This window comes from Protopterus annectens, chromosome 14.part0, assembly GCF_019279795.1.
Source record: "Protopterus annectens isolate FY-2018-M chromosome 14.part0, PAN1.0, whole genome shotgun sequence".
Lineage (NCBI taxonomy): Eukaryota > Metazoa > Chordata > Ceratodontiformes > Protopteridae > Protopterus > Protopterus annectens.
In genome coordinates this window covers 766,623,788-766,645,041 of record NC_056748.1, presented here as the reverse complement: position 1 = coordinate 766,645,041, position 21,254 = coordinate 766,623,788, and the positions used below count along the sequence as shown (strand labels likewise).

At 37.0% G+C, this 21,254-nt stretch overlaps 1 protein-coding gene across 1 annotated transcript in view; it reads right to left on the bottom strand.

Annotated features, from left to right (window-relative positions):
- The window catches only part of LOC122788725 (solute carrier family 2, facilitated glucose transporter member 5-like), a 569,090-nt gene that overhangs the window by 485,868 nt on the left and 61,968 nt on the right, over positions 1-21,254 (bottom strand). Inside the window, exons 2-3 of the mRNA XM_044055616.1 lie at positions 19,126-19,224; positions 10,362-10,522 (exon numbers count right to left, since the gene is read on the bottom strand). Of these exons, the coding sequence (XP_043911551.1) occupies positions 10,362-10,522; positions 19,126-19,224 (260 nt within the window). The remainder of the gene's footprint in view (positions 1-10,361; positions 10,523-19,125; positions 19,225-21,254) is intronic.

Here is a 21,254-nt window from a genome sequence, read left to right as displayed (position 1 = left end):
TTTATTTGTCTTTGTTGACTGGGGAAGTCCAAATGGGCAGAATTCACATTCAGCGAAGGCTCAGGGAGAAAAGCTCCATCACAGAACATTATATTACAGCTACAGTCTGGATACTTGAAGAATTTTATAACTTTGTTACAGTTTTTTTGCATCAATATCAATGTTACATGCTAGTTATATACAATACAACAAGACTGTTTACCATAATGTGTTCAAAGGTATGGCTATTTACATTATAGTAAGGTTACAGTCAAACAACTTTGATAGATCACTAGAATGATGTGGTAAATAGATGCATTTCTAATTGAGGGCAAACCTTTTATGTAAATGAATATATTGTTTTAACATCTGTACAGACAGACTGATATTTTTGTAGACAGCCTGCTATATTGTTTATGCAGTACTTATGGTAAATATATAAGCAGAAGAGACTAAAAGTCTAAAATGTCAAAAGAAGAATGGATGAGTAGGTTAGGGAGAAAAATAGGAGAAGGGGAGTAGAATTTAAGAACATAGGAGGAAAAGTTATAAACAGGATATACAATGTCTGTGGATTCAGTTTGAATACTTGGATGAATTATTTGTGTTGTTAGTATTTAGCTGGACTTTTTCATTACAAATGAAGGTATAACCACTGTTCCTATGATGGCTTATTTTGTTGGTAAAATGTATTAGCTAAGTTTGGATACATTATTCAAGTACACCAAAAACAAATCACTTGGAAAAAAAAAAAAAGAGAAACTTCCAGAACTTCATCAGAAATAAAACTTCAGTATACAATCACACTTTAAATACCCACTTCTAGTGACATCATCATCAACTTACAGCAATCAATTAAAAAGACAATTTAAAAAGTCTATTAGAACAAAGTAATAAACCAGTTAATGGAGGTCTTCTCCTCTATAGTGTCAACACTGTGATTTTGGTGTTGACACTTTTTTCAAGCATTGTAAATATCTGTTTGAACCAAAAGATAGATACAACTGTAAAAGTACAGGTTTAGTACACCTAGTCATTTGCAATTCTTGTTTTAATTTTTATGTAGGCAAAACCACAAGGGCCCTAGGATGTCATATGAGAGAACATCTTAGAGCAATTAAAAACAAAGATTTAAATAATGCTTTAGCAAGACACAGCATGTGCTGTGAGCAATTCCACACATTTTATTTTTTAGTGTTACAAAAAGTTAATTACAAGTAGTTTCATAGACTAGTTTAATCATTTTTTAGAAATGGTGGAACTTAAATAGCAAGTGTTTTAAAGAGCAGATGTTCCACCTGGAATAAATTAAACAATTTCAATAAAAAAGTCTTTTAAAGTACAAAATATAGAATATTTAAATTGATGTATAAGTTGCTTTAACACAGAGTAACAGGGAAGTTTGATGGTTGCATTTAATTAATTAGTTCACTGTCTTTTTAATTGATTGATGTAATTTGATGATGATGTCACTAGAAGTGGCTATTTAAAGTGTGATTGTGCACTGAAGTTTTATTTCTGACGAAGTTCTGGAAGTAAAAGGAACAAAAGCACTAAAATCGACTCCTGGTGGTTCTTTTGAATGTGTATAGCAGTGACAGTGGTGTCTTAACCTTTTGATTTTTACATTTTTCAAATATTTCTGACAAGGGGGAAGAGGATTATTATGGATCTGCAGTTGTTTCACCTTTATGTAAAGGTACAAAATAGAAGAAAAGGTCTATGCTAGCCAAAAAAAACTTTATGTAAAGGTATAATACTTTTTTTACAAATGGTTGGGATATATTTCTCGGTTATAGATCTATTTATCAGTACAGAGACAGGAAATGCAATTGCATCAGTGGCCATTTTTAGGTATTTGAAGGGGAATTTATCATCAGCAGGGGTGAATGGTTTTAGCTTAGGTAAAAGTTTTCTAATAAAGGAGGTTGGTGCTGGGTTACATTCAAAATGCTGCAGATGATTATAGCAGGACTGAGGTGCTAGAGGGTAGCAGAGATATTAGTGTTTGTGAGGGACAGTATTATCTGTATCAACTAGTTATTAAACTATGTGGGGATTAAATCGGCAGTGTTGTTGGACATGGAGGAGAGGATGGTGGTTTGGCCGGAATGTAAAAGTTTACTTATGGAAGACCAGAAACATTTTGGGTTGTTCTGAAGTTTATCCTGGAGGTTGTTGCAATTGATCTGGTATTCTGTCTTGTTCCTAAGTTGCAGAAAAAGTTGGTATGTAATTTGTGCTCTTTCCATACTTTATCCTGTTGCAGCATTAGTTTCTTAGTTCCCTTTGTTAACCATGGTGCAGGTTAGATGTGGCATTTTTGTATGTATGGGGCAAGGTTACTAAGGATTTATATGAATATTACATTGAAGTGTTGACTGCAGTGCCGAAAGCCATGGATTTTAATGTGGTACGGCAGCTGTAAAATTCTATCGTAAACATGGTAAAAAGTTAAAGTAGGAAACTTCCAAATGGTATTTATTTACTATAAATCATAGACAGAGAAAAAGCTGCTATAAGAGAGATAAAATATATGGTTCATAGGTTCTTTGGTAGGTACTAGGCTATCTGCCCAAAGGCATTTATAAGCCTAGCCAGAGTGTGTCAGCTTTCGCCGCCCCATTGATTAATTAACTGATCCACTGTCAAGCAGAGCCAATGAAGTGATCCCAGGGGTGTATTTTCTGTTACCCATCCACTTGTCAATGTTTTTCTTGAAGAGTGTTAGTGAGGGGCTCTGCCTAATGCAGTTTGGAGTTTTGTTCCAAAGCACGGGGAGTCTCTGTGACAGGAATCTATCCCTCCAGCATGTTCTATTTATTGTTGTGGTGAGGCTTAGCTCACTAGAGTGCGTGGCTCGCAGTGACTTGGATTTCTTTAGGTGGAGCATGTCCATCAATTCTGAGTTGGACATGGCTTTGTAAGTCAGGCAGAGATCACCTCTGAGTAAGCAATATGCCACTGAGTACAGCCGGAGTTTTTTCAGTTGGGCTGCACATTCAGTGTTGGTTGTAAATTGGTCCCTCCAGTTGTTGGAAGTGTCTTGTGAGGTACATCCAAATGGGGCATTGTACTCTATGATGGGTCTGATGAGTGATGAGTAAAGGGGCACTATAACCTCTTTATTTCTAGATGCGAACCCTTTAGTAATTAGATTGGCCACATAGAAGGATTACCTAACTGCTTTGGCAATATGATTGTCAAAGGAGAGATTACTACCTACCTGGGTCCCCAGATCTTTTATTACCTCTTCTGTATTAAGGGGGCTGCCACCTATGTGGTAATTCATGGGTGCTTTGTTTTTCCCAAATGGGATGACTATGCATTTTTTGGCATTTAGCTTGAGGCCATGACTTTGACACCAGGTGTCCATCACAGTAAGGCCCTTTTGGAGGATGTCCGTGTCAGTAGGAGAGTCAATTATGGCTCCCAGTTTGCAGTCATCAGCGAATTTGGTTAGCCATAGTCCTCCTGTGTTTGCCTGTACTTCTGAGAAGTATATGCCAAACAGTAGGGGTCCCAGGACAGAGCCTTGCGGGACACCACTTGTGACTGGTTTAAGGTCGGACCTGGAGCCCGCTATTCTTACCGTGTGAGTTCTGTCTGTAAGCCAGTTGGCAACCCATCTCGTGACATAGGGGTTTATGTTCAGGCTGGTGAGTTTTTCTATAATACCTGAGTGGGGAATGGTGTCAAAAGCCTTGGCGAGGTCAAGGTAGTCTGTGTGAACAACCTTTCCCTCATCTCTGGCCTTTGTGACTGTCTCAAAGAAGTCAACCAGGTTTAGTAGGCATGATCTGCCCTTAACAAAGTCGAACTGGGTCGGGTCAAGTGTTTGGAGGTTCCCAATGTCTTTGTTAATGAGTTCCAAGATGATGCGTTTAATAGCCTTGCAGACCAAGCTAGTCAGGCTTATGGGGCGAACGTTACCAGGGTCAGATGTGGCCCCCCCCTTTGTGGAGTGGAATAACTATTGCTGTGTGCCATTCTATGGGCATGTAGCCTGTGGAGAGGCTGAGGATGAACAGCGTATTTAGGTGGTGGGTTAATTCGTTCTGTAGTTCGTGCAAGACGCAGCCTGGGACACCATCTGGCCCCATTGACGCTGTATTTTTGGCTTTTGAAAGGGCTATTTTCACCTGTGCGTCTGCGATTTCCAGGACACTGCACTTTTCCAGTATTGTTGTGGTCCCTTTTGGGGGTGAGAGGGGGGTGAAGTTTGCACTGAATCTATCTGCCAGGATGTTGGCAATATCAGTAGGTTCAGTATATTTTGTGCTATTTTGCACTAGCTCAGTGCATATCTGCGAGTTGCCACTTAGATTTTTAACATAGCTAAAAAAGGCTTTGTGGTTATTTTGAATCCTTGGCTATTTTTCTTTCGAAGTTAGCCTTGGATGATTTTATGAAGGCCCCTGTTTCTTACTAATACTGATCAGGGATGTCTTTCCTTCTTGGGATTTGCTTTTTTTCTGAACTAGTTTCCTCCTATTGTATAGCCTGTTTATGGCAGGGGTCCACCAGAATGGTTTTCTTCTCTTAGAGGAGTGAGTCTTGGTTTTGCTAGGGATGGCACAATCCATGCATCCTTGTAGGTGCTCATAGAGTGCATTTGTAAAGGTTTCTGCATCTTGGGCAGTGTTATCCTTTAGAGTGGGGGCTGTGAAACTTACCACCTCTGTCTTAAGTAAGATGACGTTTGCTTTAGAAAAGTTTTTTACTGTGGTTTCCTTAGTTGGGGGTGATGGTGTGGTGTGGACATCCAGAATGATTAGTTTATGGTCTGATCAAACCAGTGACGGGATGACCTCCGGTGTGGAACACCTGTCGCCCATGTTTGTGATGACCAGGTCCAATATGTTTTCACCTCTGGAAGGGGAGTTTACCTGCTAATCCAGGGCATTTGAGTTGATGAATTCCAGTAATCGCTGGGCCTGGGAGTTTGTACTCAAGTAGTTTTCCCAGTTAATGGCAGTGTAATTGAAATTGCCCAATATCAGGGTGTTCAGTGGGACCTTCATGTTTTCCAGTGTCTCCAGAAAGGTAGAGTGGTGGTCCTGGGTCATGGAGGGTGATCTGTAGCAGGCCACAATTTGCATTGCAGATTTGCCCAATGTTAGTTGCACATGGATGATCTCAGAGGTATCATGCTGCACCACTAACCTGGAGGTGTAGGTATCCTTGATGAATATGGATACACCCTTTCCTTTTATGTTTCGGTCCGTGTTCTGTGGCCGAAACATATGGTATGAGTTGTAGCCTGGTAGTGCTGGGGTGCTCTCTGGAGCCTTGAACCAGGTTTCAGTTACTGCACAGATGTTGACGTTCTCCATACTGAGGAATACTTCGAGTGCATGCATTTTTAGATTTAAACTGCTGGTGTTGAGTAGCATAACCCTCAGTTTTTTGTTAATTGTGCTGTTTATGGCGGTGGGTTTTACTTTTGAGCCTTGCCTAAAAAAGGCACTATGGGGGCAGCAAGAGCCTTGGCCAGTATTCAAAAGCCTAGGGGGTGCAGGTGCAAGCCATCTCTTGCGAAGCAACACGGCTTGTCGAGCATGTCGTCCCAGGCTGACAGACACTGGATCCCCTTTGAATGATACCAGAAGTTTAGCCAATTGTTGAAACTGATCATTCTTTCTTTATACTGAGGTATCATTCTTGGTGAGGGCAGGATGCTACTCAGGGTCAGGGTCATACCAGCCTGGGCTGCATGATCAGAGAGCTCTTCCATGTCTCTTTTTATGTAGTCCAAGGAGGTATGTCTCAGGGCATTCACACCAACCTGAACAACGATAGAGTCATATTTGTACTTGTTCTGGAGTGACCTGAGTGCTTGTGTTATGTGGTGGATTCTGGCTCCTGACAGGCAGCTAACAGTAACCTTCTGCTTGTCCAGCCTAGTGAGTGGGACATCAGTGTGCCTGACTATAGAGTCACTTATTACTAGTGTGTTAGGTGTGTTATTTCTCCTTAAGGGCTATGATTGTGTGGCACACTGATTTTGTGTTTTATGTGTTGTCTGGTTTGTGACGGGAGGTGCAGGTTGTTTGGGTGTCTGCTTTGGAGCTATCTGATACTTTTGCAGGTTTTTATTTAAAGCCTCCAAGTATGATTTTGTGTATTTTTTGCCAGTGCTGGTTTAGTAGGTCTATGTGTGGCTGGAGGTGTGGTGCAAGTGTTAACCTTCTCCTCTTGACTGTTCTAGTCTTGGGTGGAGACAGCTTAGCCTCCAGTTTGGCTGTATAACTGCATCTCTCGCATATGTTAGTGTCTTGTGGTAGGAGGAGAGGGTTGTCTGTGTACATGAGGCAGTTGTAACATTGCCTCAGGATACCCAGATTAACCAAATGGTGTTAGGAGTAAGCAAACCCGAGTGTGCCTGATGCAAAGGTTTACTTAAAGGGGACAGCAATTAATGAATTAGCTGCAAGATACTTCAGAAAAGGGGTAAAATAGAAAGATTAATGGAAGGAGGAACCAGAAGAAGCACATTAAATATTTTGTTAGTAAGATTACAACTTAGTTACTGAATGAAAAATCTTGAGTTATAAGTCACGCTTGTGAAACACAGAAATGGGGTTATTCGGTAAGCAAGAATGTGCAATTTCTTTTTATGCCAAATTATGAATACGTGCTATATTAATATTTATGTTAATAATTTAACACAAACATGGTACTTCATGATTCCAAATGAAAATTTGCATAATGCTGCAAAAGTTGCCATTGACATTTGATGCCTGCCTACTATCAATATATGAATGAATATATTTATGTAAATATCTCAAGTACTGCCCACTAGATGCATTGTGGAACACAATTTTACAGCCACTGTAGAGGTCAGAAAGGGCTCCTTTGACAAATTGCATAACCATGACAAGATAAAATGTGAGTTATTTTCCAGAAATATTAGGAATATATGTATGCCATGTGTTCATAATTATATTTATATGGTACTCCATGGTATCAAATGAAAGCTTACATAATGCTGAAAAACACTGTACTGATAGTTGGTATCTATCTAGCAGTGTTTTGCAGATATTTACATTTACTGTCAATTAAATTTGCAAATATGCATACAAATTGCAATTATGCAGATATCTTAAAACTGGAGTGACATCTACAAAACTGCTTTGCAGCAAACTGGGGATCACATCTGCATGAACAAAAGACATACTGATAGATGGTTAGAAAGACATTAACTGTTATCATAATCATAATACAGTTAGCATATTCTCTAATTACTTGCTCAATATAAAAGCACTGTTATATCTGACAAAATATCTCCATTGTGAAGAATGTGTGCTGAAGAATTGTCATAATTTAACACTTTTTTCTTTTTTTTGTAGATTTTACATTTTTTGTAGAGTTTACATTTTTCATATATATATATATATATATATATATATACACACACACACACACACACACACACACACACACACACACACACACACACACACACACAAACACACACCCTTGTTGCAAAATTTTATTCTCTGGAATTTTGCTCAGCCAAAAGCAGTCCAGCGAATAATTCCACAAGGGTCAGGAGGTGTAAAATTCCACACATGCTAGGACATACGTAATGAGTTAGCTGTAAGTCCACAATCTTGCAAACACTACAACACACTATTTTTATCTAAGTTACTGGAATGCTTGTTTTCTGGTCTCTCTGTGATCAGCAAATCATCTATATTCTAGATTACTTTAAATACTTGGAACACATCTTGCATTATATTTTGAAAAGAAATGGTACAGAATAACCACTGTAAGGTTATCTCTTTAACATACACAGGCTGCCTTGTGTCTTATTTGTGACTTAGAATCATGAAGTAATACTTTTTGATAAACAGTAGCTAGATCTACTTTAAAATAACACAGTTCCATCACTTAACATGATCATCAGCCCACCCTGTACTTGCAACCTAAATAACAGTCAAGTTTGTAATCATCACAAATATGCATGCTACTGCTCTCTGTCTCTCTCTCTCTCACTCAAAAGTATCCTGACACTCAACCTTATAGAAATGTATATCCCTACCAGAGCCCTAACTCTAACCTTTAAACTCCTGCGCAATACTTAACCTAAGTCCTTACTCCCTTACCCTAAAACTCCAACCCCCAAACCTAAATTCACTGATCACTGCTTAACCCTTAAAATCTCCTCCTTCTTCTCCTTAAACCTAAAACTCCCTTCCCACTCTCTAACCCTAAAATTCCCCTTCATGATCACTGCCCTAATCTCCACTCCCACCCTCTCTTACTACCTACCTAGCTGCTTGCTTGAACTCATATTTGAGTTCAAACATGGGCAGCAGCCAGCATGATATAAAACATGCTTAATTCATTGGTTTCTATATAGTGGCCTTCATGCATTTGGGACTCAAGAGCTTGTAATATGTATGTATTTTATTTTAGTACCGTATTTTTCAGGTTGTTTCTTTAACATTACTTGCCCTTTGTTTTGTTTGGAATACCAACATTTTTCCAACTTTCTCAAAATTCCTCTTCAAAGAAGACTAGTTCTGGTTCATATTACCACTGGCAAAGGTGATATTAAGATTTTTTTTTATAATGAGACAAAGCTTTTTAAGTGAATTAAATATGCTGAGTCCTCAAAGGCATTCTCCAGAAGTACTAGACAGTTGTTTATGAAGCTCTTATTCCTGACCATTGTAGTTTTGTTTGCATTTTCACTATATTTATTGTGCCTGCCAGTACTAAACTCATTAGGCAGAAAATCTGGTGTGGCTGAATAAAAATATTGTTTTAAGATCTTTCACTAAGAACTAGCATGCTCAAAACTGGCAATATTATTGCCAACTTGACAGGAGTGTTAGACAACACAGATCTTATTATACATTCATTATCCAAATATGTATGTATGTAAAAAATGTAATAATTACAGCACTTGGAGAGGCTTCTGCTTTGCAGGGTATTCAAGAGGGACCTGTCAGCTTATTATATTCTAATAGAGAGTTCTTCCTGCAAGACTAATACATTTGGAAACCAGACAGTTAAGAAGTTTGCCATGTTACTACCCACCATTTTTTCTGGCATTCCATGAATTAATTGAATTTCTCATAATTTAAAAAATATTTCCAGGGAAATCTGTCTGTACCTGAAATAAGGAATATGAGAAGAGGTATCTTCAAATGCCAGAATTGCATTTAGAGATAAGTATACTTGCAAATCTAAGTTTGTCATGTATTTAGCTGTGTGTATGCCCTGCATGTCATTTTATATAGGACAATAAGAAGAGAGCTAGACAAGTTAGCCTATGAGCATAAATATGCTATCCAAGCTGGAAATGCATTTTTTACAGTCCTGTTACTGTTCTGTGCTGATTACCTGCGTAAAATCCCAGCAAGTAAGCATCATGGAGTCAAGGAATAGCATGATCTTATGATATCAGCAAGTTAAATGTTCCTTGCATGAATTCTTTGAATATTACTGTAAACTACATCCTAGTTACTAATAAAATAGCACTACAATTGTTATAGTATGAGCAATTTAGCAGCTTTACTGCTTTCATTTAAAAAGACTGAAAAAGAAAAGAAAAATAGAAACATTGCCATGCCTTTTTTATTTTTTAGCATCTCTTTGTGCTAGAAACATTTTTAGAACATTCATCTTCCATAAGCTGACAGAGTTAAGAGGTGGAGATATAAATTCAGCATTAAGTGAGGCCAGGGCACATAGCTGAAGACTATTTTCTCTTTACAGCGACTGTCAAGCATCAAAGCTTCTCTTTCTGCACAGCATGCTGATGGAGGGACATAAGTCTCACTTGGAAAAGGAGCTGCCCTTTAATCGCTATGTATTCACTATTGTAAGGAAGACCTTCTGCATTGCACAACTTATATCTAAATGCATGGTGTTCAGGTCCAGGAATGTAATCATTCCTCTGTACTCAGTTGTCATCAAGCTGATCATTAAATATACTGTCCCATTTGGTATGTATCTGTCCAAACACTTGTCAAGCTTGAGCGACCATGATACTTTCATTGCCTCTGATCTTCACCATTATTTCTTATTAAAAGTAGTGTTCTTGACCTTGGTTAGTGCTCATACTTTTAAGTATATAGTATTAAAATCAGATTAAAAAGTCTGAATGTTAAATCCAGCTACATACACATCATTAAAATGCTTTAACCTCATACAGAGACAGAGAAGTAATACAGATTAAAAAAATATCTAAGGAGCTGGAAAACAGTTTGGATGAAAAGAACGAGTGCCTCATCTCATCTCCCAAAATCTGGAATACAGAAGGACAAATTCTACAGAAGTGTATCACACAGGTACATCGTAACGCTCCTTTCTAGGAGCATTTCACAAAACAAGTGAAGCTAAACAACATTACAGTCTTGGATTACCTTCCAAATCTTGAAACCAGCACCCCAACAAGAACAGCACCAATCATTCCTCCGACAGCAAATATGGAAACTGTCACAGAATACAGAACAGTGAGCTTGTCCTTCGTCAGTTCCTGACCATATCTCTCCACCCAGGTCTCATTATAGAAAGATTTTATAAACTGAAAAACAAAAAGAAAAATGCAGTAGGGTGAATGGATTTATTTACTCTAACTCCATGTTAAAAACAGTTCATACTTGGTTTCTGAGCTACAAATTACAAGGTTAAGAAGCTGCTGCTGATTGAAGACACTAAGTCATTTTTTTTTATTTACAAGGGCCTGTTCTGCTTTCTTTTACAAGTAGGTCAAGTAGTATATGAAAACTTAAAATTATATGCTTTAACTAAAGATCACTTAACATTAAGTCTGCATGCTTGGTTACCTATCAGATACAGTACAAATAATGAATGAATTGCATTAAGTTGTTTCACCTTTCCTTAAGCTGTCCTATGTTTTTATGCATTCTTCAGTTCCTTCACTGTTTCTAATCTACTGCATCATGTTTTTTTATTAAAAGTATTATACAATGTGAACAGTTTAAATGTTCAGCTTTAAAAAAGTATTTAAATTCCAAGCTCATACTTTTAAGTAAATATCTGCAATCAGTCTTTATTAATAAAATCAAACATTATTAAAATTATGAATGATAAATGCCTTATGCCACATCTGTAACAAAGGTATTAGGAACTCTAACATCAGATTATAAATAATGCTTTGAAATTAGCAATGGCATCTATCATACTGGTGTAGTGATCTTCATCATATTTATACAGGCTTTAAATTTGGATTAAAGTATGGAAAACTGTAAAGGTTAGAAAGCTGGACTAAATTCAGTACAGGTTTATAATGTTAGTGATTCTGGGTGGGAACCAGAAAGCTGGTAGTTTGGGCACACTGTAATATTACTCATAAAGAACTTAAGTTGAATGTGCAGTGAAAGGGTTCTTGGTGCAATGCAAGAAGTGAGTTGTGCAAATACAATTATGACAATTATCAGCAATTCAAACACAGGATCTATGTAAACAGTACACGTGAGTAACACCTGTCTAATGCTGTTACAAAGGATACCTTCAGAGTCAGGGTTCTTTGTACTTGTACACAGCATAATACTGATAACCAACAGATATTCAGAGAGAGAAACACTTTCATAACAGTGGTCTGTGTTACTCAGAGGCATAGCATTTCACAGATTATACAGGCACATCAACATGAAGAATACGTTTGATGGGGAGACAGAGGAAAGAGATACCCTTCATGATTCTATAACTACAGAGAAAGAAGGCTTTGTGGTTATCTTTCGAATCCTTGGCTATTTTTCTTTCAAAGTTAGCCGTGAATGATTTTATGAGGGACCTTAGTTTCTTACTGATACTGATCAGGGATGTCTTTCCTTCTTGGGATTTGCTATTTTTCTGAACTAGTTTCCTCCTTTTATTGTATAACCTGTTTATGGCAGGGGTCCACCAGACTGGTTTCCTTCTCTTAGGGTAGTGAGTCTTGGTTTTGCTAGGGCATGATCCATGAGTGCATTTGTAAAGGATTCTGCATCTTGGGCACCACCTCTGTCTTAAGTAAGGTGATGGTGGTGGGGTGTGGACATCCGGAGTGATTAGTTTATGGTCTGAACTAACCAGTGACAGGTTGACCATGTTGGTGATGACCAGGTCCAATATGTTTTCACCTCTGGTAGGGGAGTTTACCAGCTGATCCAGGGAGTTTGAGTTGATAAATTTCAGGAAGCACTGAGCCTGGGAGTTTGTACTCAAGTAGTTTTCCCAGTTAATGGTAGGGTAATTGAAATCACCCAATATCAGGGTGTTCGGTAGGACCTTCATGTTTTCCATTGTCTCCAGAAAGGCAGAGTGGTGGTCCTGGGTCATGGAGGGTGATCTGTAGCAGTCCACAATTTGCAATGCAGATTTGCCCGATGTTAGTTGCACATGGATCTCAGAGGTATCATGCTGCACCACTAACCTGGAGGTGTAGGTATCCTTGATGAATATGGATACACCCCTCCTTTTGTGTTTTGATCCATGTTCTGTGGCTGAAATGTGTGGTATGAGTTGTAGCCCGGTAGCGCTGGAGTGCTCTCTGGAGCCTTGAACCAGGTTTCAGTTACTGCACAGATGTCGACGTTCTCCATACTGAGGAGTTCTTCGAGCGCATGCATTTTGAAATTTAAACTCCTGGCATTGAGTAGCATAACTATCATTTTTTTATTTGTGCTGTTTATGGAGGTGGGTTTGACTTTTGTGCCTTGCCTAAAAAAGGCACTATGGGGGCAGCAAAAGCCTTGGCCAGTATTCAAAAGCCTAGGGGTGACAGGTGCAAGCCATCTCTTGTGAAGCAACGCGGCTTGTCAAGCATGTCGTCCCAGGCTGACAGACACTGGATCTCCTTTGAATGACACCAGAAGCTTAGCCAATTGTTGAAATTGATCATTTTTTCTTTATACTGAGGTATCATTCTTGGTGAGGGCAGGATGCTACTCAGGGTCAGGGTCATACCCACCTGGGCTACATGATCAGAGAGCTCTTCAATGTCTCTTTTCATGTAGCCCAGGGAGGTATGTCTCAGGTCATTCACACCAACATGAACAATGACAGAGTCATATTTGTACTTGTTCTGGAGTGACCTGAGTGCTTGTGTTATGTGGCAGATTCTGGCTCCTGACAGGCAACTAACAGTAACCTTCAACTTGTCCAGCCTAGTGAGTGGGATGCCAGTGTGCTTGACTAAAGAGTCACCTATTACTAGTGTGTTAGGTATGTTATTCCGCCTTAAGGGCTGTGATTGTGCGGCACATTGATTTTGTGTTTTATGTGTTGTCTGGTTTGTGACAGGAGGTGCAGGTTTTTTGGGTGTCTGCTTTGGAGCTTTCGGATGCTTTTGCAGGTTTTTATTTAGAGCTTCTGAGAATGATTTAGTGTATTTATGTGTATTTTTTGCCAGTGCTGGTTTAGTAGGTCTATGTGAGGCTGGAGGTGTGGTGCAAGTATTAACCTTCTCCTTATGACTGTCTGTTCCAGTCTTGGGTGGAGAGACCTTAGTCTCCTGTTTGGCTGTATAATTGCAGCTCTCGCATATGTTCGTGTTTTGTGGTAGGAGGAGAGAGTTGTCTGTGTACATGAGGCAGTTGTAACATTGCCTCAGGATACCCAGGTTCACCAGCTGGACTGGAGAGTACACCTGAAATTGCCCTTTGGTCATGCCTGAATAGTAGGGTGAGCTGCTTAGTCGCATGGTTGGTGAGGGGTGGATAAAGAGCCTTACCCTGCTGGGCAATCAAGTGTCGGGATATATTAGTGCCTGCTATTAGGACTGAGCAAGTGCTGGACTGTAGGATGCTTTTTGAGTGCTTAGGTTAAGAGACTAGTTTCAAGGAAAAAACTGAAGAGGAGACTTAGTGGAGCCGGGAATAATTTAACCATAGCTAGCCAGTGCTGCCCGGTGCGCAAAACCATGCAAACGCGTTTTTTAAACTACTAACTTCTGGGCTGGAACCACTCCTCCAGGGACAGATGGCTGCTCAAAGTTCCCCTCTCTCATAGGTGAACAGAGAAACTTCCCTCTATCCAAGTAAGGTATGGGCAACTCAGAAACTTGTAACACAGCCCTGAATTCAGCACTAGCCAGAAAACTGGACTATACTAGCTCAGAAGGGTGGGAAACAAGAAATGTTTTGGGGTTTTTTGTTTTTTTTTTAAATAAGGCAAAAACAATAAAAACTACACTTAAAACAGCTTTAAATGACTACAAGCAATCAGAAAAGGCTATTGTACTTTAGTGTGTAGCCTACAACAGTTAAACAAATTATTTAAATAAAAAACGACTTTTTAAAAAAGTGCAGGCAGTCAAATAAGTACAATATGTGAAAAACCAAGCTTTTAAATCACAATAAATGCTGGAAAATCAACGTTTAGGCAGAAAACAGTTTAAGTACAGCAAGAAAATACAGAAAACTGATACTTAATCACTCCAAAGACTCTCTTTTAAGCTAGAAGGCTTGTATCAGTTTAAGGCTTTCTAGTGCTTTCCAGTAGGTTAGTTACAGGAACGATGGGAAACAAGCACAGATGTGGTCTTTTAAACCAGATAGTTGAAAGAGATGGACAGCTTCCCAAATGATCAATAAACTACAATTCCTGGGCCAAGAACCACTCCTCTTGTGGTAGACAGGTTACCTAGAGCTTACCACTCCCACTGATAAGCTAGAAGGCTTCCCTCCAACACAGAAAGGCTTGGAGGGCTCAGAAGCTTACCAACAATCCTGGATACAGCAACTCTTTATCTGGACTAGGCTAGTTACAGGAAAGGCGGGAAACAAGCGCAAGTGCAGCTTTCAAACCAGAAAGTTGAAAGAGATGGAAGAAAACTGCCCAAAACGGCCAATAACTACAATTTCTGGGCCAGGGACCACTCCTCTTGTGGTAGATAGGCTACCTAATGCTTACCACTCCCACTGATAAGCTGAAAGGCTTCCCTCCAACACAGAAAGGATTGGTGGGCTCAGAAGCTTACAGAGAGTCCTAGATACAGCACATCTGTACCTGGACTAGACTAGTAACAGGAAAGGCAGACAAAGATAGGTTTAAATATATTTAATAATAAATAATAAAAGAACAAGACAATACTCAGTAAATCAATACAGCAACTTCAGAGTTCAAAATCACAGGAATTATTTAAAACAACATTGCAGGACAGTCTCAAATAAAGAAACCACCTAAACTAATCTTTGCTATATTCCTGAGTCTAAAAAGAGTTACTGTGCTGTAAGAATTTACTTACAGAGCAAGGCAAGTGCAGATGGTGATGATGAGTAGATGTTCTTGCTAGGTCCAAGACAAAATACAGAATGCACTGTCTCGCTCTGAGAGAGTTCTTAAATTAATATCATATATTACTGCTGGGTTAGCTTGGATGACATCACTTTTTTGTCATCTGACTTCAGTTCAGGACGGATGTGTAGAACTAGGGTGGCTTCTGCATTGTTTTGTAAGTGTGTTACTGTTTTCTGTCTTCTAGCAACTGCAAACATCTGAAGGATATGTATTTTTCACACAGAGATGTTAAATTCTTTTAGTTTCTGACAAAAGGGGGTTTAGCCTGGAAACTGAAGTCAGGTGACAAAAAAGTGATGTCATCCAAGCTAACCCAGCAGTAATATGTGATATTAATTTAAGAACTCTCTCAGAGCGAGACAGTACATTTTGTATTTATTCTTGGACCTACCTTGTATTTATTCTTCACCTTAAAACAGTACTGCACCTAAATGTGTTACTTTTTTTTACTTATTTGTACCTGTAGCTGCTAATATTTTGCTTATGTGGAGCTTTTCTCCCCGGGCCTCTACTGAAAATAGACATATATCCAGTTAGACTAGCCCGGTCAACAAATGTAAAATAAAAATAAATAAATAAAAAATAAAAATTAAGAGAATATTAACTTATTATTCATGCAAATATATTTCTTGCAAGGAAAAAGAGAAGTATCAGCATATTTAAGTGGATTAATAAAGGAAGATAGTAGTGTAATGAGATAAATAAAAAATATAAAAGGAGAAACAGAAAGAACCCAGAAACACATTATGAATATTGTTGTAGAGTATCTAAAAATGATTAAAGGAAAAAGAAGAAAATGAAAATAATATGGGAAGTAGCACCCTTTTAGAGTAAGAGAATAAAACATTTGAAAAATATGGATTCAGCTGTAGGACCAGATGGAACAGGATATGAAATATATAAAAATTTAATGGAATGGCAAAAAAGAATACTTTATAAAGATTTTGCATTACTAAATGAAAGTTTCATGTATCGGAACACAAAAGTCAATTAAAAAATGGAGACTGATAGTACTGAATTATAATGACTATAAGATCTTTATGAAAGTAATACAAAAGAGATTTGAAACTAAAATGGAAAGTGTTGTGGAGGACAGTATATATAGCATAAAGGGGGAGGAATGTCAACAATTATTAATGATAGTGAGGAAAATTGTGGATGATATAAATAGAAGATAACAGGCTAAATGTATGATATCAGATCTTAATAAGGCATTTGATACAAAAGGGCATGTAATTTTATGGGTGGTAATGAAAAAATAAATTATACATGTCCACCTATAGCAATAATGAAGTAAAAATTCTAGTAAATGGTTGGTTAAGTAAAGAGGTACATATGAGGAAGAGTGTAAGACAGGAATGTCCAATGAGTTGTATACTTTTTGCTTTAGTTATAAATGTGATTGTATGTAAAATAAATTGAAAATGAAGAAAGCTGGGTATATAATGCCTAAAGGGTTATGAATTCCAGTTTTGCTAACTTTAGCAGATGATATTATAGTAACTGCAAAACAAGACTTTGATAAAAGAAGAAATATTTTGTCTAAAAAGTGCATAGATGCAATAGGGATGACTTTAAATAAATAGAAAAGTAAAGGATTAGGGGATGTGGTTAAGCTGGGGGAAAATATTTTATGATGAATGAAATCTCTGTGTAGGTATAAAATCTGGGAATATGAATGTAAGTAAAATTCAATGGAAAAATAATAGAAGAGTTAAAAGAGTTTTTTTTCTGGAACACATATAGGTTATCATTTAGGAAAATGTATTATTTGATAAATTCAGTATTAATGGGGAAAACAGCATATTTAGTAAGTGCATCTATGCTGTCAATGATATTTGAAAAAGAATTATTGCAATTTTTTTTTTATTCATATGGGATTCTAGACTGCATCCAGTAAAAAGAGAAGTTTTATATGTAAATAAAAAGGGGAGAGGTTTACGGTTAATTTAGTTATATAAATTATTAAAGCAGAGAAATGAAAAATATGAAAGATTAGTTGTAAAAATGTTTAAATGTAAGCATGATAAATTTGGGGGTGTGGTAAAAAGCAGTAAAAGAGAAAAATAATGTATAAATGAAGAGATGAAATGCTATCAAGTATAAAAAAATTAAAACTATTAATGTGCAAAATAAAAATTGATAAAATAGAAAAGGAGAGAAAAGTATGATAAAGAATATAATGATACAATGTTATTAAACCATAGGAAAATATAGCAGAAGGAAAAATTAAAGCTATAAAAAATAAGAACTAAATGGTATAATAAGAAATCAGAATGTCAAGATTTTTTGTGGAGACTGGTGACAGATAAATTACTAATGAAAGGAAACATGTCATATGAAAAGAAAAGTGAAAGAATATGTTTACCTAGCGGGGAAGAGGAAACTACTAAACATGTTTTTTTTTTTTTGAAATGTAAAGGAGTACAGAAATTATGAGAAAAGTTATACAAAGAAAATGTCTTTGAAGATATAAACTACGTGAATAAGATAAATATGGATATGATGGACATTATAAAACAAAAAGTAAAGAATATTTTAAAAGAAAAGATAAAAATGTTTTGTTTTATGGACTGAAAGGATAAATGAAATTATGTTTAATGAAAAATGGATTTTGGCAGCAATATTGAGTAAAATCAGATGGTAGTTATGGAAAAACGAGTGGGGGTTGATAAGGATAAAAACTTGATATTATAAAGTATGGATGTATAATAGTACAGAAGGAAACAGAAAATTGTATATTTAAAAAATTTGTAAATATGTAAATGTTTTGTAAATAATGTAATCCAAGCAGGTGCAGCCTCAGTTTAATTTCTCATCTGAAGGACAGCACATTTAGGAGTGCAGCAACCCCCCCCCCCCTTTATGTTGCACTGCATTATTAGTAATCTAGCTGTCTAGTGTGGGAATAAAACCCACAGTCTTATGTGCCAAAGGCAAATCTGCTACCTGTTGTGCCATTGATACTGCTGTTATTTATTATCTAATTTGTCTAGCTGATGTTTATTGCTTCATTCATTTGTAACAGAGACTTGTTAATATGCACTTAAATAAATGGGAATATGAATTTGAATACCACAACACTCCTGAAATGTGTCAAGGTCAAAGGAGCTATGAGGTCACTGTTTATACACAAATAAAGATTATATTTGACAGTAAATGTTTAATCACTGAAATCAATAAAATTAATGATCATGTTGTGTTGGGTGTGTACATGTTATCTTAGACCACAAAGGGGTTACAGTTATGCTCATTGAGAATGTAGTCTGCCTAACATAAATGCAGTCAAATCTGCACAAATAATGTATTTCTCTTATACTATCTTATGTGATGATCACAAAAGTCTTGTTCACCTTGTCCATGCTGTGTAAGCATGCATACAAGTGCTTCATGTTGATGCAGTATGGGCTGTTCAGAAGTAATATTAAAGAATGCAGTGGAACTTATACTCAGAAAATGTCAATATATGTGTTAAACCAAGCAAATTAATCAGGAAACAATACCATTTGTATGCATATTGTGTATAATATGATTTCCTGTCTAGATCATTTGAACAAATATGAGCATTCTTAAGTTTAAATTAAAAGTCTATGGCTGAAAACAGGCCTTGTTCAAGTCAATATACATTAAACAATAAATAAATAAATACAGATGTCATGCTTTTATGCTGTGGAAGCCCATTCCAGAATGCACTGTTACATATTAAATGCGAGGTTAAAAAGTGCATCCCACAAAAAAAAAATGCATCTATAGTATGCAGATGCTACTCCAGTGCAAATATTCTTTCTTTCCATATATTCCCCCTGCATCTCAAAATCCAGGAATGTTTTCATCTTTTCCTGTTAGTAACATTTTTTATTTACTAAAGACATCAAAGCTTACCTGTGCAGGAGAATTTACAACTGCAAGATTGTATCCATAAAGCAAGGAAGAACCAAAAGCTGAGAGAGCAGCAGCTGCAAAGAGGGATGGATTGAGATGCTGTGAAGAAAACAAGAGAAAGTTAAAGCATACAACAAGTGGTCCTTGAGGTGCCTATATGCACAATAAAAGCCAATAATAATAATTCAAATGAATCAGTACGGTCTATATAACCAAACTGACTTCATCAATTCAATTCCATATGTTATAGACTAGCTTTTTAAAATGGTTGCTGATTTAAGTTTCATACCAAGGCCCCTTGAAGAATGGGAGCTCTGAACATGTGATATTTAAATGTTCAGCTAATGTTTTTTTATAAAAAATATGATAGTCACATAAGGCAAATTAGCTCCACATAGATACACTAAAGTCATCAATTATAAACTGTGCAATCAGCCATACTCTGGATTTAACCTTGAAGCTACCCTTTTCACTATAGGAAGCTGATACTTCTAAGTGATGCTACACTTATGCTAATCTTGTTTTCTAGCATTCACTGAATAAGGGCTACCAAATCACTTATCCTTGACTTTGTTGATATAATAGAGTTGAAAACATATTAACAATCAAATCAAATTTATATTTTATGATACAATATATAGTCTAAATACCTAGATAGCTATATCACCTACCACCTTTCTGTTTCTGACTCTCTTAAAATGTTTAATCTTTCTCCCATTTTATAAATAACTGCAAGCAGTATACATCAAATATTTAATGCATGTATCAACACCCACATTCCACATGCCAAAACTGACACAAACTTATTTAAGACAGGAATGAGTAAAATAACTCTGGTAATTTCAGGGCAACAAGAATAGGGCAGGTAGAATTTGGGCTGAACCTTTGATCTATTTGGGATTAATCAGCAGAATCCTTCACAGAATATTCCCCACACTGTAGACACCCCAAATCAGGTGAAGGTCAAAGTACTCTAGTGGGTTACATTTCACGTGTAGAATTAAATCAATAACTCCTTAAATCTCTCCAAATGTATCATATATAGTTTGGAAACTGCAATTGTACCTGCATAGTATAAAGAGGAAGTGTACCTGTGCATGTGTAGGGTTCAGTGAGATGTGTGATACCACCTCAAGAAAACATTATTCCTATTGCAGATTATAAGATAAGAGAAAAGCTGCACAGCATATAGTTTTCAAGGACATGCACGTGAAGGATTGGGAAATAATTAATTACAAGAAAATGCATGTGATACACACACACACACACACACACACACACACACACACACACACACACACACAAATGCGCACACCCTTAATAAAATGAATGATTTATTTAATCTCTTCCCCTCATCTGCCTTCATTTCAGTTTCATAGCTTTCTTTTCTCCGTCTTCAAGTTTGCAATTACTCAGACATTCCTTTTGGGCAACACTTCTTTTTGATCAAGGTTTTCCAAACAGCCCCTGCCATTATATTGCACCTAAATACTGAATTAATTCCCCTTTTCAGTTTAACTCTTCAGAATATTTAAGCATGGTACTGCATTATGGCAATACCAAAGTCTACTATAGTGCTTTCTCTTATACTGCTCTTCCCATCACTGATGCTAGCTCCTATTTCTGCCTTTCTAATGTTAAACTAGCTTAAAGGCATTTAGCTTGCTGGACCTTTCACCTTGTACATTAAAATGTATCCCTACAACTCTACTCATAGTACTTATTGCCTCCTAGTCAGCTGTATAACTTTCACCGATACTAGAATAAACATAATACTCAAGCATTTGCTTCTAACCTTTTTCCTTATAAAAATGACTCCACATGTTACATTTCTATTAAATTCTTTTGTTTCAGAATACAGCAAAAACAACCTCTTCAAGTGTTTTTCCTGTAATCCATGAACTGTATCTATTCCCCAATCTCACTAAAAGGTCAGGATATTCTCAAAACTGTATATTTGTGACACCTCAGACCCAGCTTCATACAGATCAATTTAAATTTTAAACCATGATTATAAAGTATTTATATCTGTACCAGCTGAAATAATAGCTAAGGTGTGACCAAAATGGATAGGTATGGATAAATGTGGTTTTGTGGAATGGAGGGAAACTTTGGCAGCATTAATAGTA